This window comes from Perissodus microlepis, chromosome 16 (assembly GCF_051167445.1).
Source record: "Perissodus microlepis isolate ML-2025 ecotype Zambia chromosome 16, ASM5116744v1, whole genome shotgun sequence".
Taxonomy (NCBI): domain Eukaryota; kingdom Metazoa; phylum Chordata; class Actinopteri; order Cichliformes; family Cichlidae; genus Perissodus; species Perissodus microlepis.
Genome location: NC_140476.1, coordinates 5,520,985 through 5,547,433, shown reverse-complemented (window position 1 = coordinate 5,547,433; position 26,449 = coordinate 5,520,985). Strand labels below are relative to the sequence as shown.

General features: G+C 40.0%; 1 protein-coding gene across 3 annotated transcripts in view; it reads right to left on the bottom strand.

Moving 5' to 3' along the window:
• gulp1a (GULP PTB domain containing engulfment adaptor 1a) overlaps positions 1–26,449 on the bottom strand; it is an 86,353-nt gene that overhangs the window by 17,638 nt on the left and 42,266 nt on the right. For all 3 annotated transcript variants that reach the window (XM_084907920.1, XM_084907919.1, XM_084907921.1), the window contains exon 3: positions 12,054–12,134. In XM_084907920.1, coding sequence (XP_084764046.1) covers positions 12,054–12,081 — 28 coding nt within the window. In that variant the 5' untranslated portion in view covers positions 12,082–12,134. The remainder of the gene's footprint in view (positions 1–12,053; positions 12,135–26,449) is intronic.

Below are 26,449 nucleotides of genomic sequence, written 5' to 3'. Positions count from 1 at the left end.
TTAGCCACATTAGTTACAATCAGTACAAGGGCGTCTCTCTTCAGTTGTAGGTGGTTACGTGTTTGTTTGATTGCTTCAATTCCTGATAGCTCATTTTGTACATCAGAGACCAAATTAGAGTTAGAAAGACAATAAAATTTGGTATAATTTGGGGTCCACATGCCACTGCGTGCAGTGTTTGATTTCTCAGTAAGATCCACTCTTCACTGTGATACCCAGTTTAAACACAGCAACCTGGTGACCGTCAAAATATTTAAGCTGAGGCCTGACAAGCTGTATGCGCTGGCTGATTGCATATTCTATCAAACATCTATGGGTTTACATAGCCTGGAAATAAACTGAAATTCACACAAAATAAATAAGCATTCCATACTTCTTAAAGCATCTAATTTAATAATCCTGCATTTACCATAACATGATTTTAACAGTTTTTTAGACATGTGGCAGCTTTTGAAACATCAGTAAATCCTTAAATAAATAATATTTGTTTACATAGAGCATGGAGTATTTTGTCTGTGGTGCTTTGATGAAAAGTGACCAATAGGGTGGTCTGCTAATTTGTTCAGTATTGTCTTCGTTCTCTATTTGCAGAGCTAATCAAATGTGAAACTACACACAAATGGAACCATTTATTTTCAAATGGGTCGATCAGATAAAGGATTGCATAAAGTAATATCTTTTGCTAGCATTGGTTAAACTAAATTAGAACCTTAAAACACCATCTCTCTCAGCGGAAACACTACTCCAATGCCACTGCCAATCAAAAGATAATCTGTGTTTAATCACTTGAGTTTTAGCACCGATGTATTTTTTTGTTGGGCAAATCATCCCACAGTGCCTATAGTTAGTGATTTACAATTTGCCCTGGAGACAGTCTTTGAAGATTTACACCAACACAAAGTGAGTGGTGGTTCAGAGATCATTACAGGTCACTGATGACACAATCCAAAGCGCCCATTATGCCATTTTCAGCATTTCTTAATCACCCACTGATTAAGGATTCTTTTAGCTTTTCATTTCCACATTCATAAACAGCTTATCGCCTCGTTAATGAATCTTGGGACAAAAGATGCATGACTGTGACCTTGGGGCCACTTGGCTCCTGTAGGTTGATTGCGTTAATCAAGACTTTGCAAGGTGCAAACGATGTGATGTCAACTTTACCGCGTCCTCTGCACAGGTACGCTAATTACTTTGTTTACATTCATGTGCTGGCTAAGTGGCTTGATGAATTTAAAGTCTGTTCTAATTAGTGTTAATGTGGTACACCACATTTGTTTAATTGTGACTGCTTAGGGTTGCTAACCTACAATATTATTCTCAAAGAAACTTTGGCAAAAGAGCATGTAATATGTAATGACGAAATGTTTTGGAAGATTTTTTGAGATTATACATTTTAATTATAATAATTTATTTAGCAATTGTTTAAATTCACAGATTTAATGTGATGCATATTTACCTGCCAAAAACAAATACAAACTATTGTGAATGCGTTATATTTGACTCGCATGCTGTTAAAACTCAAACTAAATGGATGCAATACATTTAAAATAATCTGGGTTAACACGACTGACTATTTTTACGGCTGTAAGGCAAACTGTGACTTGTTTGAGTAATTTTTGATGGGAAAATATGAATCACATTAAGTTTATTAAATTGTTTATTTTAAAGTAAGCGCCCATACTGTGTTTTCTATCCAAATGAATAGAAAGCACAGTACTGTGCAGAAGTCTTGAACTACACATCATTATCGGCGCCAAGGAGGATATCTTTTTGTAGGGTTTGCATGTCATTCAGTCATTCTGTCAGTAAACACGATAGTTCAAAAAGTTTTTAATAATTCTAAAATATCTGCTAGGATTTTAACATCCATTAAAATTAGGCTTCCATCCACTGAGTTCTTCAAGGTCACCTTAATGATATATTGGTCAAAAGTTGACAAAAAAACCTTAGCACTAGACCGTAACTATAAGTGTGGTGCTTATTGTCAACATATATAGAAAGTGTTGTATAAGGATTTATAATATCCCGTCATATCTGACCTCTGACCTCTCCTTCAATGGCAATAGACTCATCTACAGGTCAAAGTGATATTAATGCCATATAGCAGGATTTAAAACTGTTTCTTACTGCCAGTGCCTGTATTGAAATCACATCTGCATGTATTAAGTGACATATGGGGATTTGAAATACCACATTACCTTTGACCTCTTCATCAAGGTCAAATGAGGTCAAATTGTCATAAATGGCTTTTTTCTTCAAAACAGTGATTAAAATTCGTCTGTCTTTGTTTGTATTAAGGAAATGATACTGGTGTATGGGCATCCAAATATCATGTTACATTTGACCTCTGACCTCACTTTCACATTTCACATCTGCTTTTCTTTCAAGTTGACCCCAAAATGTTTTCTTTCTTCAGTTGTCAAGAGAAAGAGAATGAGCTTATTAGTTAGAAATATGCTATAGTATATTATTATATATCAAGCTCAAGTTATTAATGTCCTGGTATTTACAAAAAATAATTTTATAAAAAAAAAAATGAAAACAATTAAAAACAATGAATGCTACAAATGTAATATAATGCACATAAATAAAAAAAGAAATACTAAAATAATTTAAACTAATAGCTCCAGTTTACGCCAAATAAATTACTTTGGACAAGTAAGAAAAGGCTGCATTTTGCAGTTATTTTTGCTGCACTACTAGTATGTTTGAAAAAATACAATATACAGAAAAGAAGTAAACACTGGACAAAGAATAAGATTTGCACAATCTGACTGCTTCTTGTGTCCTCCTGTTTTGCGTCAGAGGAGCAAAACTTTCCTGTCAATTTTTTGGGGTTTCACACTTGCAAATTCTGTTCTTACCTTATATGGTGTACTGCCGCACATATATCCCATTTCCATGCAAAAGTTTAATAAGTGATGGGTGGCTTGAAACTTTTCACAGTCCTGTACATGTAACTGAAATACAGGATCTTAAGAATTTAGACTAAAAAATTTGAAAAAGTTGATTTTATGCCTCTGCAATTCATTTTGATGACAAACATGCCCACAGCCTTACAGCTAAACAACACTAACACATCAGTGTGGTGGTTTGTTTGCGGTCTCCGGCACTGCACTGTGAACTTTTCTCTACTTAAACTGTATTCCTTCCAGGTTTACTTAACAGCTGTGCAATGAGATTAAACCTGCTTACACCTTGCAATGGCCTCCTCTAAAGCACAATCAATTTCCTAGTGGGAAGCTTGAATGAAAACTGACATAGGAATGAGGCGCCTCCTCCCTACTTTTACAACAAACTCTAAATTCCAAGAAGGAGTCAAGAGAAAGGATGGAAGAGATGCTGTGCGGGCTGATACAGCCACATGGGGTAGGCTGGCATTATTTTAAGGTGTCAGCACACACTGCTCTGATGAAAGGAGTGGGGGGAGGGGGATGCTTTTTGTCTCTCTTTGCTGTTTAAAATGGCAGCTATGTGAGCATGACAAAAACTGGCCACAGTGACGTCTACAGTTGAAATAACTGTTGGGGCGTGAGGAACAGTCGGGAATCTGAAGGTCAACTTTGTGTGGATGAACTGTCAAGTGTTGGGTGGAGATGAGGGAAAATTTAAGGGCTGACAGCCGGAAAAGTGTCGCTGCTCCTCTGTCTCACAGTGTAATGTACTTTGGAGTGACAGGTTCTGTTGCATAAAGGTCACAAGTCCTTCATGCATGTTACACTGCAGCTCCAACCATTATTAACAAGAGTTGTCTTCACATATCTTTCGCATCATAGAATGATCTCCTTCAAAAACAATGCCTATTTTATACTTATTCCTGAGAATATGAGCCTGGGGATTTATTTTATAAATACATATGGACAGTTAGGGCCATGTCCGTAATAGGTCCTGGGGTGCTGTACACCACCCCAGTGGCTTTTACATGAAACTATTAAAATCTGAATGAAGTGCAGACCTTCAATTTTAATTCAACAGGTTTAATAAAAGGTACTGCATTAACTGCTTAGGGATAATAGACATTATTATACGTACTGTCCCATTTTCAGAGGCTCACAGTTAACTGGCCAATTGATTGCAAAGCAACTTTGTGGCCAGGTGATGCATGTTTCCTGGTTATTCCATGACAAGTTGAGGGGAAAAAAAAAGTCTAAAGTTGACTTCAAAATGTTGAAATTGGTGGCCGTTGATTGGAAATCTCAATAGGAGGTACAAATAGGTGTCAGTCTATTCATTCATAGGCTGAAAAAAACTAAATATCAGAGAGACAGCAAAAAAAACTCAGGATTGACCAAACAGTTTCCTTCATTCTTAAAAACAAGGAATGAACCGGCTTGAAAGACCACAGAAAATATGTAAAGTGCATGGTGAGATGTCTTTATGGAAGGAAATATAAAGGTTTACAACAAGGTGCAAACACCACTGGTTACACTCAAGAACAGGAAGGCCAGATTAGACTCTACTTTAGCAGAAAACTTCTACAGGAGTCTCAACTTCAAACACTGATTTGAAACATACCACATTAATTGTCAAACATGGCAGAGGCAATATTACAGGATGGGTAATGTATGACTGCCAGTGAAACCTGGTGAGAATCTGGTGTTCAGCGGCAACAGGATGAATTCAGCTACACTCTCTGCTCACATTCACACAAATGCTGCATAACTGATTAGATGGTACTTCACAATAAGAATGGATAATGACCCAAAGCAAAGTACAATCCAAGACAAGAAATGGCATATTCTTCAATGACCAGTTACAACAAAACTGAAGTGAAACCCTTTGAAGTAAAGCTTGAAATAACAAAAGTGTAGACTGCATCACATCTTGATGGTTTGATTTAAAATCCAATGTGGCATTGTATCGCACAAGTAAGCATGCTGGTTGAAAAGGAGAAAAAAGAAAGAAGCATTAAGTTCTAAGTATAATGAATTACTGTAAACAACTTCACCCAAAAGTGATCCACTATTGTTCCAGAATACTGCTTTATTTTCGAAAACTGCCTCTTGTTGAAAATCAATCAGCAAGCTGGTGAACAGAAATACCGCCCATGAATGCCTGCTCTAATTACACAGAGTAGACAGATATAAATGGTTTAATCGTTGGACTAGAGTAAAAACAAAAGAAATAAACAACGTTTGCTTCTGGCTAAAAGTAAAATTTCACACTGAAACAATACAAAGAAGCAGCTTTGGAGAAGTGATGGTCCTCCACTGCAGGTTTCACTAATAATGATGAAGAAAAGAACAAAGAAAACAAAAGAAAAACAACTGAACACGAGATTGCCTGATAAACATTTTAATGTGGTGCACTGGAAGGAAACGAGACCAACACCCTTGTTGTCCAGCAGTTTCATCTAATACACCATTATCAAAAAAATCTCTTATCCACAAGCTAACAGTTGTATTTTACGATTTCTCACAGTTTCTTCATCTCAAGCTCTACTTTTAAAAAGTTCTTCATGTCAACAGTGTGAAGAAAAAAATACTGCATTTACTTTATCAACTTTAAACTACACTGAGTGAAATCCACAGATATGTTGCAAATAAAAAATGCACCAGATACAATACAAGTACCTGTGGATTAAAATGACCAGATAATGCGTTCATTATTCCTTCAATTGTTCTTAAATTTTAGGTTTTGCATTTACTTGTTATGTTCTCTTTGCATTTGGGCATTATTTATTTCATGCAATCTTGTTTGCTTCTGTATTTTATTTTTATTTTTCTTTATTAAGTAAAACAGAAATAAATGCATTAATATACATGGATTAAAAATGAATTTTAAAATGTACTTAGTAAAAAAAGGCAAATTTGAAAAGCACAGAAATTGTATTTTGCAATTTGCTGTTCAGTTCCTAGATCTATTTTTAAGATCTTTAATGTTGTATTTATGTATCAAGTGATTTAAATAGTGTGTCATTAAATTAAATCCAGGCTTTGTCTCTTGTTTTTCTGTGTAGAACTTTGCAAATATTGGCATTACAGCTTGGGACATAAAAATAAATTCCTGCTATTAATAATATAATACAATGACTGTACTAAGCCGGGACAGACGCCGACATCAGCTAGACCTTGAATTGGATAAGGGGTTTAAAAAAACGGGTTGATGGGTGGATGGATGGATGTCTGTTACTACTAAAGCTAATTAGAAAAATAATGAAATGCTTAAGTCAAAAATTGCATGAAGTATTGTGGTCACAGAGAAACTGCCTAATATTCCTTGTCCTTGCCTTGCCACGCTGTAAGTGCACTTTTTTTATACGGCCACAAGACGAGTGCAGGCAATAGACTAATTCACTGCAGTGCTCAATCAATGACACACAATGAATGTGCTGGCTATGCACAGTTCTCCATCAAGCAGAAGACAACTTCAAATGGGCTCCAAGCAGAGCAGACCTAAACCACAATTTTACTGCAGAGTTGTGGGAGAGTGTTACGCTGAGATAAAGACTTGGAGAGTTTAAACTGTACTTCTCAAAAAGAACTACAATCACATAGACATGGGGACAGTAATTCTTCTGAGAAGAAATCTCTTGAGGTTTCGCCTTCATCATATACAGTACATTTGGAGAAATGGACAAAAATGTTACAACTGCCCTGCAATTTAATTCAAGTCAGTACCAACAACACTGCAATGCAGTGCCTCAGAAATTAAAGCTCTCTGCAAGTACAAACTGAACATTACAAGGTTCACTGTGGTTTCATTATTGCAGAGCTACTGTACTGAAGTTAATTATGTTCTACAAATGCTTATGATTTTGTGTCAAGCTCCTGTAAATTATTGCAATACGACTCCTCCATTCTGCCAAAAAACTATGGGAACTGAATTTAAAATGAAGAGAAAACTGCAAATATTGACTGTAGGAAGAAAGTCCAGGCTCATTCAGAGCTAATGCAGATTTTAAGGCCGAAAAAGGAAACGCTTAAGGATCATGCAAATGGCCGTGCTGCTTTACAAAATAACACTGACAGAGCAGATGTTAAGGCAAGGACAATACAGCCTCTCCTCTCACACTGCAGTGTTCTCTCAGGACAAGGCAATCAGACATGCATGAATTAAACGGTTACTACTTATTTGTGCTCCGATCATATCGCAAACCAATAATGATGGCTTGTGTAATAGTTAGAGGGATCATTTCAGGAATGAACATCACTTGGACTGGTATTTATTTAGTCCAGCCATTCAGCTGTGATGGCCACGGCAAAATTAAAAAGCCCATCCATCCATATCTAATTTTCTATGTGGGTGCTTTCAGTTAAATATAATCATAATGGTGGATAGAGAACATCTGACCATTTTTATAGCAACAATAAGAACAAATAGAATGCATGCACAATCCTCTTTTCATTAACTTTAGTTTATTATATGTTAGAGGATTCAGCAACTATCTGTAGCCATGTAGATACTGCAATAAAAGTCGTATTGCAGTTGGAATGACTGAGAACTCTCATTAACCAGCTGACCTTCTGCAGAAATTTTGTTAAAGGTACTTTTGTGTAAAGCATTTCAAAGCCCTCATTTTAAAATGTTCAAAACCTTCTAAAATGAACTAAACCTTTCAACAGAGACCATAGCTTTTCCCCCGTGTTGTGATGCCTGTGTGTTGTGTTGCAGAGATATCAAGTGAAGTTGAAAGTGGTCCGCGCTGTCACAGGACAGTGCAGCAAATCAGTGCACTGTCCAACGCTCCGAGTCCAACAACGGTTTTCAAGCTTGTGTTACCTCACCATTTACACAGAATTTCTTTTTTTTTTTTTTATTTATATATTTAATACAGAAATATTAGATTAGTTAGGAGTCATCTTTCAAAGTAGTAGTAGTAGTTGAGTTTTGCTCAACAGGATCCAAAACAACTAAATGGCACCGTAAAACACAGCCATCAAAATGACCATAAGGTGAAATCAACGTGTCTGTGCAACAAAATCTGAATTTCAGTCAGGACCATCGAAATCACAAGGTGATCATATATTTATATAAATTACTGGGAATGGAAATACCAGAGCAGTATGGCTCTGTTGAGGAATTAAATAACTCTTCTTCCTCTAACAGGCAACTGGAATGTTGGAAAGCCACATCAGCAAGTCTCAGCCAAAACAGAGCAGCATCAGTGACAGACAGCAATGACATGGATTACCCATGAACACAGCATGAAAGGTGGAGATGAGGTGGAGGTGGGCTGCAAAGCAGCGTGCCAAGAAATGGCAACACTGAACAAGCTAATGCAGCTTAGAAAGCCCAGCCCAGAGATCTGTAACACTAAGATCAGCTGATCTGCTGGGACGGAGGCCAAGTTTGACTTCCTGGCCTGCCCAAAATAACCCTATGCCCAAAAGTAAACGCTGCCTACAGACAGGATTGCATTAGAAGTAATCAGCATTGAAGAGTTAAACAGTCATCATTTTCAATGTCATGCCATCACTTAAAAAACTCAGTAGGATACAATGATGGTACCTAACAAGCTAAAAGAGCAATATTTTTAAGTGCTTCTCATAGAGTTCAACTCTTCAGTGCAAGTCAAGTCCAGGACCATGGAGCAATCAGCACAGGAGATAAAAATGATCAAGATCCCTGCAGGTAATACCTGCTAGACGTGTTCGCGCCCACAAAACGCAGGCCTACACAGAGACAACAAAGATAAATCAGTGTGGTGGACCAGTTTTTGGTGCCAGCTGCCAGCCCAAAGAGCCAGAGGCAGACAGGACAGGTGCAGAAACAGAAGAAAGCTGTTGGATAATGTGTTGACTATTGATGTCAACTACTACAAATTAAAAAGTGACAGAAAAAACAGCTAACACGATGTAAACCTTTCTTGTGTATAAATTCAAATGGCGACACAAAAATCCAAAGATGATAATTGAACGGAGTGATGACATCAACAACAAGAGGCAATTATCCTCTTTCAGTCACATTAAGACCTCAGCAAAGACTGAATAATTCACTCCAACGTGAAATCACTGGCGAACTTTTGTTCAGCTCATGCAGGAGGCTGCCGGGCTGCAGATGAAATATTGCACATCCGCTGATATTTAGGATTGATGGAAATGTGTTAAGCACAGCTGTGCTCAGATTATTAGGAGACTGAGGAAGTCATGTTCCCAAAGGAGTTGCAAACCTCACATCTTCCTCTTATTCTCATTACAGGATTTTTATTTCGATCACTTAAAAGGTACCGGTTAATTCAAACATTCATTCCACGCCTTCATTCACATTTTTGTCTAAGGATATTTTAAGGATAAAGCCGGAGGTGACATTAAAGCTGTTTATCAACATTCGGTCTGGCTTGCAAAAGGAAGGCTGCAGCATCAAGGTCCATGGAGCATGAATGCAAGCGGTGAAATATACCGTGCGCACACATGACTGGATATAGATACTTTTTTCAATATTTTGGTTCATGCTCTTTGCATCTTATCTTTTCGGGAGGGGAAAGCTTTTATCATATACTGTGAATTCTTGAACCTCTTGGCACCATCTGCTAAAGTCTGACAGTAACAAGTGTTGCAGAAATTCAATCTGCAGAGAAGCCTAAGGGTCAGGCATCTGTTGCTAATCTGATGTAATAGTGCATGGTGGAGGTCAGAAAGCTGCTGTCCTTCTGTTTAGTGAAAAAGCTTTAGCACGCTGTTATGGCAGACACGTAAAAGGATGAACCATTTAGAGCTGTAAGCAGTTAAAAACAAGTGGTCAGTTTGACCGTCTGCCCGTGAGCATGTTTGCCTTCTCTGTGACTGATTTTCCTTTTAGCAGCAGCCCTCACCTGTCTGCTTTGAGTCCTTCACACCGTGCCTTCGGATGACTTTAATTCATTTTTTTCATCATTCCTGCACACGTGCATGTTTATGTTGAAAACCACAGGAATTAAATAAAAATGCAGCATTACCGCTCCATGCAATTATAAATGGAAATTTTATGTGAGCTGAGGCCCTTGCAAAAACCTTCGCAAACAGTCAGCGTAGTGAGGGGGGAAAAAAAAAAAGTGAATTAAAACCAAATATCATTAAAGCCCGGCACACCACCTGGGCCCCGGACACTTTTCCTCAACGCTGTCCAAGGCTTCTCCAGGTCTGATGATTCACACCAGAGGGAGCGGGACAGATGGTGGTAAACACATCAAGCTGTTTGGCAAACGGCAGTCCCAAATATCTCCTCCTCTGCATTTGGGAAGGGTCACTTCGAGACTCGGGAGTGTTGCACAACCCTCATAACTGTCTAACGCTGCAGAGACAGGATCTATACGTGCTGTCGTGACTGCCTAATTCTGCTGTTTTGTTGTCCTCCGTGGCTTTGTGCTAATGAATAATTTGATGTTTTTGTTGATCTATCGCAGCCAACATTTGTCGAACAGCGTTTTGAAGCTGCACGGTTCATCATTTTCATCTTAAACATGAAATCATTTCATCAGAGAAAATAATAAACATTAACATCAGTCAGTTTGTTTTTTTTATTTGTTTTTCACGGGGAGCTTTTCAAGCGTGAAGACTTTATAGTGCTGCCAAACTGATGAACTGCACGCAGGAAAAATTTACCATGGCAGCCCTGCAGTTGAGCCTCACCGAAAAAGATTTCTGCACATGATTCATTGAATGATTCCAAAAGCTTCCAAAGCTTGATAAACAAAACCATAACAGTGAGGGCTTCGTCCAGATAAAGCTACTTGGTCTTTCTTATCTCCTGCCATGGCATCTGAAGAATTTCTTTTCATTGTTTCCGAGACAAAGAGCCAGAATTTGTTTTAAAAATATCTTTTAAAGAAAGAACATACCGGTGGTTGAGCATGTTTTAACCAAGCTTTCCCTTCAGTGATACTGTAGCTTTCTTGAAATAAAGAAATACCCAAGTGACATCACCGCGTCATAGATCTACATTCCTAACTCTTAGTAACTGGGACTTGGATCTCTTGTTGTTTAAGTTTGCAGGGCTGATATCCAAGATATACATTGGCTTGCAAAAGTATTCGGCCCCCTTGACCTTTTCCACATTTTGTCACATTACAGCCACAAACATGAATCAATTTTATTGGAATTCCACGTGAAAGACCAATACAAAGTGGTGTACACGTGAGAAGTGGAACAAAAATCATACATGATTCCAAACATTTTTTACAAATAAATAACTGCAAAGTGGGGTGTGCATAATTATTCAGCCCCCTGAGTCAATACTTTGTAGAACCACCTTTTGCTGCCACTGTAAGTAGGTGGGATGCACTATATATTCTGCAACATAGCATCCTCCTCAGAGTAGCATACACATTTTTCTAAAGCTTCAACAACAGCTGCTGTCTGTCTGTCTTTTCCAGCTTTCTCAGTGGTCCAATGATGGAGCTTCAGAGATCCCTCGTGTTGCCATTTTTCCAGCCTCACAGCTTGCTTCACTACCCCACCCACAGTCTGCTTCAAACCAGTGTGAGAACCTACTGACTGATCTGCTAACTAAGAAGCATCAGCCAAATTTAGGTGGCTACTGGATGTAGCTGGGATAATAGGAAGTCCTGATCGGGATATCGTTTATCCACTCTCCTGTTCCACATTTTGGTCACTGTTTGTGGCATCCTCAGACAGTAGCAGATGCTTTCAATGTCCTCCAATCTGAGCTTAACATAATACTTTTCCTGTCCCACTCAATGCAACTAACTCTCAAAGTTTCTATAACATTCACAAAGGATTTGTATTTCCTGTTGGGTTCTCTAGTGTCACCGCCATGTAACAACAGAATGGAAACGCCTCACTTCAGCATTTGAATGCACCACCAGGAAGGATTCCCAGATCTCTCTGAAACAAAAACCAGTGTGGGCGTGTGTTTCATTATGATGCATTATTTATGCTGAGGGTGTTTAAAGTCTCTGTGAGTTGATTATGGTTGTGTACTGAAATGAACTGAATCCAAAGATGCCCTGGAAGGTAGCAAAGACTGTGTAACACCACTGGCACAGTGCTTTGAGGTATACCCTGCCCACTGACACAGTTGATGGTACACATTGAGGATGTTTAACAATAAACAATGTCAGGCATAGCTCAGGTTTATGAGCTACACAAGCAGCGGATATGTGTGCTCACCTTTTTTCCTGTTGAAGGCGCGGTTCATAGTGGAAACTGTGCGTCTCTGTGGTCCCTCCTGAATATCTGCCAATATTCCACCTGGAAAAGCAGCAGGGAGACGCGAGTTAAAAATGGTTTCCACCACAAACATTCAGCAAAAGGCAGAAAGTCGAAAAAACAAACAGTCTAAAGTTTTCTTTGATAAACAAAAGAGGAGAGAATAATCCCACTCTCTTAGAGTGAGGCAAGCATTTGCTGTCAGAAAGCGTAAAAATTAAACTCTCAGTGTCTCTGCGTTACATTTGTTTACCATGGAGCCACGTCATTCTCATCTCATCTGTGGTGCCTTTAACCTTGTGCTGCTGATAAAACAGAACTCACTGTTCTTGCTGTTTAATGGTAGAAGGTGTGTCTAAGAATGGTGATTTGTACCAAAGGGAAGCAACAAAGCTGCACGGTAAAACGCTGCATTGTTTACCATGATCCTCTTACAGGCGCTGGCATTAATGTTCAAATCTTTCCAGCAGAACTAGGGCAAATTTTTCAGCTAAGCAAGTGCACACATACACACGTTTGTTTGTTTAGCTGTTACTAATCATCTCCAGGTTTTTATTACATTACAGAAAGACAAAGAACCAAAAGGATTTGAGTAATACTGATAATGGATAAAGTAAGAGATGATGTGAAACATGGATAAAAGTCAGATTTCGTCCTTCTTTCTTTAAACCTACTGTAGCTGCAGTAATGCATGCGGGATGCGTCTGAACAGACAAACTGTACAGCACATTGACGTTGCTACCTCACAGAAACAAAAGTAGTGATTTCTTTTGGGAATGCAAAGCATCCACCTCCACAATGTGTCCAAATGTGACACTGTTTTGACTGCTTCCGAGCTTTTGCATCAGTTCCCCATGAGAGCCCAGCTTTGGAGAGGACTGCAAGGACAAACTGTCCAGAACCAGGTAGCTGTCAGCGACCCGCACAATCATAATTCTTTACACATTTGCTGCTGGGAAATGTGCAAGGACTGCCACACAACAGCTCTTTCAATCTTTGCCTCTACAAACACATTATATGGGCTATAAAGGAAATGAACAAAACTTTCCCCTCTCTTACATTTACAATGCAAATACTGAGCTATTAAAAGTTTGGGGTTGATGAAACAACAAATCTTGTACAAGCTGCTAAATTTCAACATGATCCAAACTGACACATTTTTTAAAAAAGGGTTTGGTGTTTGCTCTCTACAAGGAACATCCTAGAATAGCCAATGAAATTAATCATTTTTCTTGTTAGCTGTGACACATAAAAATGTCTATTAAGCGTATTAAATCTCAGTTATGTCATCCATCAACTGATGGATATACAGAAAACACCCCGCTGTCCAAACAGCCCATTCTTGTAAAACGTCATGTGACTTGAAAGATTCGAGGGAATTTCCTCAGAGCTCAACGAATAAATGATTAACTTCTTAAACATAAATGTTTTTAAATATTTTTTAGAACGCAATAAGAACCAGATGGGTTTTTAAAAAAAAAAAATGTTATGATACATGAACTGCTACAAATGAAAGAGCGTGCTTTCATTTTCACAGCTGTGAATGTGAGCTGCAAGTTGTGTGTTACAGCTGTGAGGCATTGTTTACCATTTTCTTCTGAAAAATGACTTATGAATTGTTTTTGTATGATTAATTTATTGCAAAACTTGGCAGCTTAGTAGCTCAAAAAGCATCATCCAAAAGAACCCAGACAGTCAGAGGAGACTGAAACACAAACACTGCTTATTAGACCCAATTCAAAACACAGAGGACGTGAGCGGAGCTAAACCCAGAGACAGACAATAGCAGCACCGTGATTTGGCACAAAGCAGCCAGGCTCTAATATGGAGACACATATCGATTCACGGGACTGACACCCGCAGCTATGAAACATATACTTTGGCCTCAGAACAGTTGGGACTTTGTCACAATGTTTATGTGATCATTTGTAGAAAATTCCACTTCAGTGACTTCATTCAGCAGTTTGGTTAGCTTGGTAAAATGTAACCAAATAAGACCTCAGTTTAGGTGGTTGGTACTTTGGCCTCTCTGCCATTACCTCCCTTCATCAGCTCCCACTGCAACAAACTCTCACGATGTTTATGTTCATCGGCAATTGTGAACAAATGACGACATTTATAAAATGGGTTATAATATGAATACAATTATCAGCCAATACTCCATAGGGCTGAGAAATAAGATTAAAAGTTAAGCGTTACAAAATGAATCGATCACCGCGACATGGGAGCGTAACGGATCATTAGCTCTGACTGAGGCTGTGTCTGAGTCTCATATCTTTATTACCGAGGGGAGAGATTCTGACAAACAAACACAACATCGTTTTGAAAAGAAGACTTATCAATGACAGAAATCAACGTATTTCTGAACTGAGCATTTAACAGACTGAAAAATGAAACACTCTAAAGTGCACATAATGAGGAACATAATGACGTGAGGCACATCACTGAGGGGAAAACACACACAATGTAGTGGGCTCTCGCTGTAAGGGGAGCTTTTTTTTCCTCTGACAGAGGCCCTGGAAAAGGTTGTAGAAATTTTAAATGGAACAAGCTTCAGGGTGGAGACTCTGACATTCCTCAGTCAGCTAGAAGAGAAAATCGGCTGCTGAAAGAGACCGACGTGTTCTTGCTTAAGCCACACATGATGCCGTTGCAAGCATCACATAGGCAGGTGAACCGCAAGGACACTATTATTATGTGCATTTAGCCAAAGGCGACAGGGAAAGCAAACTCTGCAGATCTCTGCATCAAACTACTTTGCAGTATTTGCTTTGCCAAATTAAGACCTTGGCAGTCGCTGCTTTGCTACCTGGAACTGTATATTTAGACCTTTCTCTTCGAAGCAACAGATATGTGTTTGCTGCAGAATAAAACTGTCTTAAAAGACTCATTTTAATAGACACCTTTTAATGGTTTCTGGTATTTTGATAGAGTCAGTATGGGTTGTTTTATTTTTTGTTTTTTTCCATTCGAAATTGGGGAGAGAGCAGCAGAAAGTATGAGGGGGTGTGAGCCATCGAGAGCATAAAAAGCCTTTTTAACCTAAAGCAGGACTCTGGAGGTGTAGTACACCTGAAAAATAAAGATAAAATAGACTTGAAAATTAAAAAAAATATGCTCCCACTAGGGCTGTGTTCTACCCTTTTCTTTTCCTTAAAAGCACAATAAGGGATACTGAAGCCCAAGAAAATTTGTAAGAACAAATGATTGGAAAGACTGGATACATGGATCCAAAAGTGAACCATTAAAATGACAAAAAAAAAAAAAAGGACGGAACTGGCCTGAATCCATAATCGTGCAGAGTGGCTTACACGACCTCCCTAAAAGTCACAGCTAAGAGCTTTAATGTCTTAAAACAAAGATTGCCTCATTCTGGCATCCACAGTGGAAAAAGGCCTGGCAACCTTTTTGTTTGTTTGTGACATACTTGGACGTAGTGCAATGGTTCGCCTGACACTTGACTGTGATATCACTCATTTTGATTGACAGCTGAAGTGTCGCGCCTGTTTTAATAGCTTCCTGTCTGGTGATTCAACAGTACCCTGTTGGGAGAACGGCAGAACCCGGATCACACACACACACACACACACACACACACACACACACACACACACACACCTACACAGACTTAACACTGAGCTGCAAATGTCGTCAGTCTTCTTAAATGTTTACCAGCTGCAGAGGAAGCACCGTGTTCTTCTGAATTCCTCAACAACAGTCCACTCTATACTCACTTCAATGGTCAATTAAGAAATAATTAATAGTATTAAGACTAACAAGAAAAACAAATGAGCACATATGTCAATAATTAAATGGCAATAAAAGCCCAGAGAGCCTTTACATTGTACTGTAACACACACGCACGCACGCGAGCGCACGCACACACACACACACACACACAGGCTAAGAGACTTAATTACACAGTACATTCTATGTAGGCTGAATTTTGTTTGTGAATTACGAGCAAGGCTAGTGGAAAAAGTGAAGCAGCATCTACTTACTTAGATTTTCGTCCTTCCAAAAACCATGTCCAGATTCTGACAACTCACCTTCAGTGACTCATACATTTGGAATTTAGCTTGGGAAAGAAACTTACTGGAGCTGAGTGCAACCTACTCTGACCCTGTGCGGTCTTCCTCTTTCAAGCCCAGTCAACGCACTGAAAAACGCAAAAGTTTAACAAACCCGAAAATGTTTCAAAATGCTTCAAATGAAAGCAAGAAAGCAAAGTTAATGTCCCATTTAAAAATCCCCCTCAGCCACTCACTAATCCAAACCATATGCACTCAAAAGGCAGCGCGCTTTTAACGTGGGATAAGAGCAGAGCGTGCACTGTGGTCCCAACACGATGCCCCAGCAAAGAAAAATCAACAAAGATCCTTTGTTTTCCTCACTTTGCTCTCGCCTCGGCTCTGAAGTCTTGCTAACTAAGTGCAAGCCATCGCAAATACAATCTGTTTATGAATTTGGTGCCAGGATTCCTCCACTGAATCAACCGTGGTGTTTTTGGTGTCTAATCTGGAAGGCAGTCCTGCTCTCTCACAGCCCAGCACTTTCATCTGAGGTGTATCAAATGCAAAATCCTGACATATTTTATAAAAGAAAGGCACCTCTTCCCTTCTACTCTTTAAAAGGAGAGAGAGGGGGGGAAAAAGACCTGCTGTATGGAGAGAAACATGCAAACAACAACAGAGCCGAGATAAAAAGCTACTTACTTGCCTCCAAACTGGGGTGGAATAGTGAAGAGGAAGTTTCAGAGGATCTTAATAGTTTTCAGCTGTGGGCCAGATGGTGGTGCGCTAAGGACTACAGTAAGCAGAGATGATGGGGCTTGCAAGCTCAACAAGAAGCGTTTGCCTAGACACAAGATACTTGACATTCAAACCCAACTTCCTCCGCCCACAGTTTGTCCAAAAGGAGTTTCACATGTGCAAAACAAGAGACCCCTTTGGACAGGGACTATTTTGCTGTGATGCACAGGGGCATACCACAGATGAGCCATAAAAGCCATCTCGCCAGAGGTTGCAGGCTGACCCTTTTGCTGCAGTGTGTGATTCATCATCACACTATGCACCCTGGCAACAGCCTTAGGTCAACATCTTGGCATCAATCAACTCAGCAGTACAGCCAAAACATTATGAAGTAGAAGTAACAACACTTCTAACTTGGAGCACAAAAAGCCTCCCTGTGAGATGATGTCAACTTAATAATACCTTTTCCTTTTTCTCTGCACTCTGAAAACATTTACGGCTCAAAGTGTGAGTACCAGCAGCTCCAAGTGTTACACTGCTTTAAAATCTGACATTCAATTTTTATCACATAGAGATGAACTGCCCTGGAGTGCCCTCAAAGTGGGCAGGGGCGATGCAAAAACAAAATTAGAGCTGACAAACAGCTGAATCGGCAGCCTACTTTGTCTGCTTATTGAGATTTTTCTATGTCAACATCTAACACGTTATGCAAATGTCGTCTCCCAGCGGGCTATTCAGGAAACTGTCGATCTGAATCTCTCCTTCAAAAACTTTTGAGCATCTCATTGAAGTCCAAATACTTGAGGACAAGCAACTGACCGCTTTTATTAAAAGTGTATCAGAGGAGGCTGATCCAAACAGGCAGATGAGGTTGCTCCTGCTCTGTTTCTTAGACACAAGGAGGAGATCAAAATATAAATCATAATCAAATTTCGCAGAAGTCGGTGCGGCGCTGCCACTCACGCTGTCCTCCTCATTTCGGTTTAATGCGCTTCATGTTTTTCATGAGGTGGGGGTACAGTTCTGAAGCTAAGACCTATCACAACAACATTTCTGCTATCTCATGTCACAACACTCCAGCACCATTCACAGAGACACTGTCCACACAGATGAGCTCTCACTGTTACTAACAGAGGCGTCAGAACACGTAGAGGTTAAGTACAGGAACTCGGTGTACGATTTAAGGCACAGATAGATGCATGTAGCTTTTAGTCTTAAATCTAGGGGGTGATACCTGTGGTTGCAAAAAGACTTTCAGTCCTATAAAAGTCTGTAGGAAAATTAAACTTGACCCTGACTTTAACACTTTTCTCAGTTTTTGGGCTCAGTCAGCATTTTCACTCATATTAAATGAAACACCAGGTCAACATTCTGTAAATCATGGTGATTCTAAGTACTCGGTACTAGATAACCAAGCCAAAATATGATAATCCAGAATATGCTCATTGGCCAATAATTTGTGACCGACAGTCAGATCCACCTGATCATCACATCCACTATCAAAACCTTCACCTCTAGACTTCATAACAGGACTTAACAGCAAAGTTAGGAGGAGGAAAATGTGTCAGAAAAATCAGAATGACTATGATTATCTGACAGCAATGGCAGAGAAGATGAGAAGGCACTGTTAAGGGTTTGTCAGCAAACCAGTGTGCCGCTAAACATAATTTAAATTAGCATGCTTTACACCAGAGGTCGAGAAGTGGCAATTAAGAAATAGCTTCAAAAGCTAACTATATATAACGATATGCTAATTTTGTGCATATCATATGTTATGTCACTTCCTCATGTTACTATGCTGGTGGGCCAACAGAGCTATTGTTTAGAGTGACCTGGAAATATATCCCAGTGATGCCATTTTTGCATTTCTGATATACATAGGTTAAAGTTTACCATTTATTATGGAGGGTTTGATGCCGGGATCTCTGATCTAAGTGTCCTTTGGTGTCAGTCTCATGATTTTGGTGTGAAACCCGAAACAAACAGCTAGAGAAAGTAATCTGTCTGTCAGTAAGTAATAGTAACTGCTGCTCAAAGGTTTTTCCCTCCTTTTTCTAATCCTCGTGGTTGCTCGGTGTGAACCAAACTGTTGATATGGTGAACTACTTGTAGTTATGTTCAAGCACTAACAAGAAAGTATAAGTAAGTAAGAGTTTTAGTTCCCAGCAATTAATAGATGCATTAAAACTCAGATACATTCAAATGTGCATTGAAATGCAATGAGAATACATAACATTTTGGAAGCTTCTACGTATGTGAACTGCAGCAACTGCAACAGGAAATATAGCTGTGGAGATCAAGCATTGCATCTGGCAAATAATGCCTTCTTTTAAAGAGAAGACTTTTTTAGTTTCCAGCCAATTTACAAAGGTCACTCGGAGAAGAAAAGAGCACATTTCTTGTTCATTCTCTCTCTTTTCTTTTTTTTTTAATCCAGTATCCGGTTAGAGATTCAGCTTGGTCAGGGCCTTGGGTGGCGGTGTGTTTATGCTGGCCGGCACAACTTTGGTTTCTGCATGAGAGAGCATTTAAAGCAGGGAGGGTCTCCGGATTTGGGCTGTTCTGTTCGCACTTTATTTTTCTAGGGGTTTTTCTTTGCACTGCCCAGTATCGCTTCACATTTGTGTCTTGTATGAACAGCTGTGGTTAGGTAAGGGAAGTGGCTAGCCGAGACACTTTCTGGGAAAATGGGGACATTTATGTTGAAGAGCCAAAGATATTAATAAATGCCCATGGAGGGGAATTGGGAAAAAATGAACTAATAATTAATGATATCTATAACACTTTAAAAACATATCTGTCAGTGTACACAGAAAGAACATATCTGTGTACAACATTATGAGCCTGTCAATGATTAAAAAAAAAACCCACAACAACACACATTTCACAGGATTAAACATCAATTTTTTACCATTTTATGAGTAACAGATATTCGAGGCAACAGCAAAGTGGCACAACAGACACAGCAACTCGAATGCATCTAGGTCAACAGTTAAAAACAATGAGTCATCTCTTCTGACTGCTTCATAACGTGGTTGTAACGTCGCACTTTTGGGAATCATTTCTAATTGAGCAGGAAACCAAATAATTTGGATGGCATAGTGATCGTGTCCAGTTTATTTATTTGTAGATACCAAATAACTTAAAGCACTACTCTCACAGGAGAAGACATACGCTGTACCAGATTTAGCAAGCAGCTAATTTCCATATGAAATCCCCAGAACACAATAAAAACAACTAAATACAAGGCTTTAAAGTATCTTCTTCTGGATTCTAGTATTTACAGTTCTTATGGTTTACAGATTTTCTACAAGTTTAGACTCCAATTATTTCGATCCTCGCCTGGGATGCATGTGTAAGTGTGTTTGTGGGAGTGGGGAGTGGGTGGAGAAGCAGGAATGTGCATCTCAATGAGAAGCATCTCGGTGGATTTTCATTGAGATTTGCAGCCTCCATATGATTTGTGCTTCATCCAGGCAGTGATGCAAAGTGCCAATGTGTGACACCAGAGATGGATTTTCAGTTGGCATGACTCGCACCGCTCACTGCAATGTGATGACAATGGCCAAAAGAGAAAGCAGTCATTTCAATTTACCACCACCGTAAAACCAGTTCAAGCAAATACACGATTCCCAAAAACTAAAAACCAAATACCAAAGGATGACTATTAAGGTCCAGCTCTAGTTGTTAAAATGCTAATCAACAGCAGGTGTAATATCAGTTTGTTTTCATTCCAAGGGTGTCAAATATTGCCATTTTGTCACAGCTGCTGCCATCTCAAAGTCACACGCAAGTAAGTGAGGGAAAACCAAATGAAGCAAAGTGCAAAAGGAGACACAAACTGTAATCTCCCAGCTGACAAACCTTTGACTTACTCCAACACCCCTCCATCTGCCTAATGTGGATTATGGATTTAAAAGAGGTCCATTATCTGTCTGTAACCAGTGTTGCTATGACAGGCGTGTTTAACCAAAAGAACTCAAATGTCACCCTGCAGGTGATGCCAGAAGAAATGTCAGGCCATCATTAACGTCATTAGTATGACTCCATGGGGGAGCTTAAATGCCTGGTCAGTAGTTGTGGTGGACTGACTAAATGACAGTCACTGATGCTGCCAGCATGACTAAACTGGGGCTACAGAAATGCTGTGAACAGTGTGCAGTGCTCATCCTTAGATGGATCTTTAATCAGTCTATTTCAATTTTGCTAGTATTACAGGGAAAAAAGCAAAGATATGTATAAATATAATAAGGTTTATATCTGCTGTGTAGAAGGGCGATGTTTGTGAGTAGCAGAAAAATTCAAGAACAGTATTCTATGCCCTTCATTATGCACAAATTTCCTTCCATATTCCAATGGGAAATCATAATGGAAACATATTGTATGCGCAATCGAAAGTTAGAACGATTGCCCTCCGGCTCTGTGAAAGTATTCAACTATTAATGGGCAACAATCAATCACCAGTGTCAGCCACCTCCTACCTGAAACACCAAAGCCTAAACTATGTGGAACAGCAACCAATCCTCACTGTATGAATGAGCTGAGACCAGAGGGCTGTTTTTTATTTCCAATTTTTTTTTTTGAAAAAAAGCGAAGTGTTCAGAGTGTTTGCCACTGGCTGGCTGGGTTTTTTAAGTGTGCATCTTATCCATCACATCCCAAACACATACATGTTAGGTAAGTTGGTGATTCTAAATTGGCAGTAGGCGTGAATGTGAGTGGTTTTCTGTCCAGCATGTACCCTGCATGTCACCTTATGACAGCTCGGACAGGCTCCAATTTGACTTTGACCCTGAATTGGATAAGCAGAAGAAAACGGATGGCTGGATTCAGCAATCTTACACAATAGAGGCTCAAAGTGTCCCTGCACATTGGTAAAAAGTGTTTATATCACTTAATTATTTTTTGCAATAAAGACATCTCTCCTCGACCCACTGTAAACTATCTCCAGTAGTACTAGTAGCAAAGAATAACCCTAAAGGTGCATTAATATTTATTCAAAAACGGATTACATCATGTAATCAATCTTCCTCCAAACTGTACCACATGGAAACTCAATAGGTCATGAACTGGTCCTTTGCTGATTGTACACAAAGCAGCTAATTAAAAGACATGGCGTCCAATATCATGAGGTACAAGGTGAAAGTGGAAGGGTGTCCACTGTGAATGTTCCTCTTGTTGCTGCAGGCTACAAACTTGCTCGAGAGTGTTCAAAAGGTCACGGTGTGTCTGCTGCTCTGCTGTACTATTGATTTGAATAAATTAATTGTTTCATTCAAGTGTTTTGTTAATTAACCTTTACCCTCCCCGCTGCATTCATCTGGAGGAAAAGGTCTATTCTGCGGTCATATAAGCCAGGGCGAGACCCAAAAACAGCAATTTTGGGAATTCTAAAGGTCACAACTTGCAAAGAAAAGCGTCTGGACTTCTTTAAGTTACTTGAAGTAACTTAAAGAAGTCCAGACGCTTTTCTTTGCAAGCTCCTTAGACTACGATGACCTGGATGACTGAGAACCTTCACAGACATAAAGGTCACAACAAGCAGTTTATTAGGAACACCCATGCATTTTAAAAAAACTTGGCAGAGCTAGTGCATTAGATTGCATTTGAATGCACAGATATATAGATATATAAAGTGTAAAGCTCTTTATGTTAGATAAAATTTAGATGTCAAATTATAGATTGATATAAAACATGTTGTGCTCCAGGTATAGATATAACAGCTTCACCATTTTAGTGCCTCTGGCCTTATGTAAAACAACAGAAACAGAACAGACTGTGTTTTCCAACAAGGCTGAATACAAATATCTGTATTTGTGTGACATTATTCTTGTAATTTTAATCCCCCACATATGTCTAGGTCATCTCAATTCAAAGAGGCTTTTCTGTAAAATCTTCCCACATGTCATCTGTGTCAATACAACAAACAACTGACAGCCCGAGAAAAACAAAACCCTGTATTAGAATATATTCTCTACCCACGTCTTCCAAATGTGTATCATACAGGCTCAGAAAGCTGTAGTACATTCAGTGTTAATATACAGAATTCATCTCCATTATCTATAATTTTTTTTTTAAAAAAGGAAGAAAAAAAACCAGTTACAGCTCTGAGAGGAAGGGTTTAAATTCATGTTTTAAACGTGGGGCGAATCCCCCCTTAAATGCTTCCAACAAAAAGAACCTTAGACACTTTGGAGGTGATTCTACTTGAAAGTCTTAGGTTTTCTTTTCTTATCTTCGATTGTGTTTTGTCATTCTCCTCTAAGTGCAACATTGCTCTGTTTTTGTTTTGATGGCTTTTCTTTTGTCTCCATGTCATGCTTTGTTCTTTCCCAGTCCTCTGTCACATCTGCACTGGCAAACAGCTTCTTTCATAAGTTTAAAGCATGGATATATATAAGGCAGTTACACTGAAATTCATCGTTGGATTGTTGTTTAACTTTAATAAAATTGGAATCAGCTACCTGAGATTTCTGAGCATTAATATTGTTAACATTAACTTCACTGAAACTGTTGTTTGCACAAATCCTCACAGCATCTGTTGGTCTGTCCTAAGAGGCTTCTTCATCTTTAGCTAATGATCTAGAATTGAATGGCTCTAGATTCAAAGATTGTCCACGTGCAAGTGAAGCCTTCTGAAACATTAAAGGAGTTTGTAGTCTTGCAGAGATAAGGCAAAAACGTGTATCACAGGTTATCACGGCTGCTTCTCGTTAGCACTTCTGCTCAGCTGTAAATGCTGGGCTGATTGCTGTAGTTGTGCACATGCTTTTACTGCATTATAAGTCCTTGATTTAAAGGAACTTATGGAAGTATCTGCAGACCTGCACTGAAATTCAAGCCCTGGTTCAGGTCAATATTCTTCAGTCCACCATTCTGCATAAGATACAAAGAATCAAGCTCTTAAAGGCAAATAAGTGTTAATTCTTTACAGGCCAAAAGCTCTCTGAGAGAAATTTTCATGACAATTTTAAGAGGAATAACACCCTGTATATTGGATACAGAACAGAATTGCTTACACTGGCTAACAGACATGTCATTGTTAAGTTAAGCATGGCATTAAAAAGAGCAGAACGGGTGGAGACAGGCTGAAGTAACTTAAACAGGAGACTTTGCATGAAATTTGCCAATAGCTGTCATGAACGGCTAGGCCTTCTTCCTCTGATGTGTGCTGGTAAAAATCATCCGCTAATGGATGATGTACTGGGATCGTGGGGCAGAGTGGGAGCAGTGCACATATGCCATAAATTCAACCATGCAGAAGAATTATTCCATTATTTTTCATATGCAGGTACATAATTACTAAATTCTATAGAGACGTGTGCCATAGTCTAGAAACATTAGTGGAGAAAATGGAAGAGTTTGGACTGACTGGATGTTTGTGCACACTGAAAGTCAGCATAGAGAATAAGTGTGGAATAAGAATAAGAGTGTCTGCAAAAATATGAATCCGTTCATACATCAGGTTTTCTTTAGAGAGGATGAATTTAATATAGTTGAAAAACAAGTGTTTTACCACATTTAAGTAAAACCTGTTGTTCTTCAGTTTAGGGGAATTAAAAGCAATAATTGAAACATAATTCTCAAAAACCACCTCCGATTTTTTTTACAAATCGGAAAATCTGAGGTTTTGCATTCAACAGGTGACTAGTTAATAGGCTGAAATATCACTTTTCTGCTTTCAATATTTGAAACTACAGGGTTCAGGTTGTGGTAATTCACTCGATGGAAGATTTTCCACTGGAGCAGTCTCGTGACGATACCCCACACTCAATGTCAGCAGTCCTGACATTTTTGCATTTTGCACTGATTAGTTGCACTAATCATTTTGTATTGATTAGGGTCAGATTCTCAGAATCTCATCTCTGCTTTTTGCGGATGATGTGTTTCTGTTGGCTTCATCGGGTGGGGGCCTCCAGCTCGCACTGGAATGGTTCGCAGCCGAGTGTGAAGCAGCGGGAATGAGGATCAGCACCTCCAAATCTGAGGCCATGGTTCTCAGCCGGAAAAGGGTGGAGTGCCCACTCCAGGTCGGGGATGAGTTCCTGCCCCAAGTGGAGGAGTTCAGGTATCTCGGGGTCTTGTTCGCGAGTGATGGGAGAAGGGAGCCGGAGATCGACAGACGGATTGGGGCGGAAGCTGCACCGGTCCGTCGTGGTGAAGAGGGAGCTGAGTGTAAAAGCGAAGCTCTCAATTTACCGGTCAATCTACGTCCCTACCCTCACCTATGGCCACGAGCTGTGGGTAGTGACCGAAAGAACGAGATCGCGGATACAAGCGGCAGAAATGAGCTTCCTCCGAAGGGTGGCTGGCCTCTCCCTTAGAGATAGGGTGAGAAGTTCGGCCATCCGGGAGGGGCTCAGAGTAGAGCCGCTGCTGCTCCACATCGAAAGGAGCCAGCTGAGGTGGTTCGGGCATCTGACAAGGATGCCTCCTGGGCGCCTCCTGGGTGAGGTGTTCCGGGCCTGTCCCACCGGGAGGAGGCCCCGGGGCAGACCCAGGACACGCTGGAGAGATTATATCTCTCGGCTGGCCTGGGAACGCTTTGGTGTTCCCCCGGATAAGCTGGAGGAGGTGACTGGGGAGAGGGAGGTCTGGGCCTCTCTGCTTAGGCTGCTGCCCCCGCGACCCGGCCTCGGATAAAGCGGATGAAGATGGATGGATAGGGTCAGATTATATATCGAGTGAGCCGCAAAACTCACACACAGGAAGAACACACCTAGTTGTTGATGCCCAAAGCTGCCAGGTCATGATTTTTCAGGCGGCTAATTACAACCGATGGCTGGTCACAGGGGATGGCTGGTCACAGGGGATACGATAAAACCCTGGAGTGTGTCAACGGTGCGCACCTTGCCCGGTGTGTCAACTGGTCAACCAGCCAGCCATTCCAAAAGAGTCTTTGCACCCACTACCGTTAATGGAGGTCCCTTTTGAGGACCTCATTGGGCCATTTCACCAGAGTTCATGTAGATATCACTTTGTATTAGTTGTGTTGGATTATTCAATGCAACATCCAGAGGCAGTACCGCTACACACCATTAATGCAAAGGGTGTGGCCCATGCACTGTTTTAGGTCATTTCCCGAGTCAGCATCCCAAAAGAGATACTGACTGGCCAGGGCATGTCATTCATGTCTTGCGTGGGGTGTTAGATCTAATAAAAGAAAGTTTTGAGGAAGGTCCAAGCCCAGCTAAGAATTAAACTCAATACTTTCTGAACATGAGAGCCAAGCTACACACATTTTCATGAGAAAATCTGCCCCAGGCCCAGGAATGTCAGCAACGCCTGTACAACAGAGGGGCTATTTAACAGCGAGATGAAATGCTTGTATTACTCCCTTCCTCTAGCTCAAAATTCATGGTCACCCAGCAAATGGGGGACGTCATATGAAGTGGTACAGTCAGACAGTGGAGGAGCCACACAGATATTTCACCTCAACCTCCTCAAAGTGTGGAGAGACTTTGAAACTGCTTCTCTGGTGAGCCTGGTAAAGGTAAGAGATGAGGTGGTGCTGGAGGTGCCAAATTCCACCATTCCCACCTCTCTCCATTGTAATAATCATCTCACACAGACCCAGCCGGTACCAAGCTCATAGAGCACCCAGGC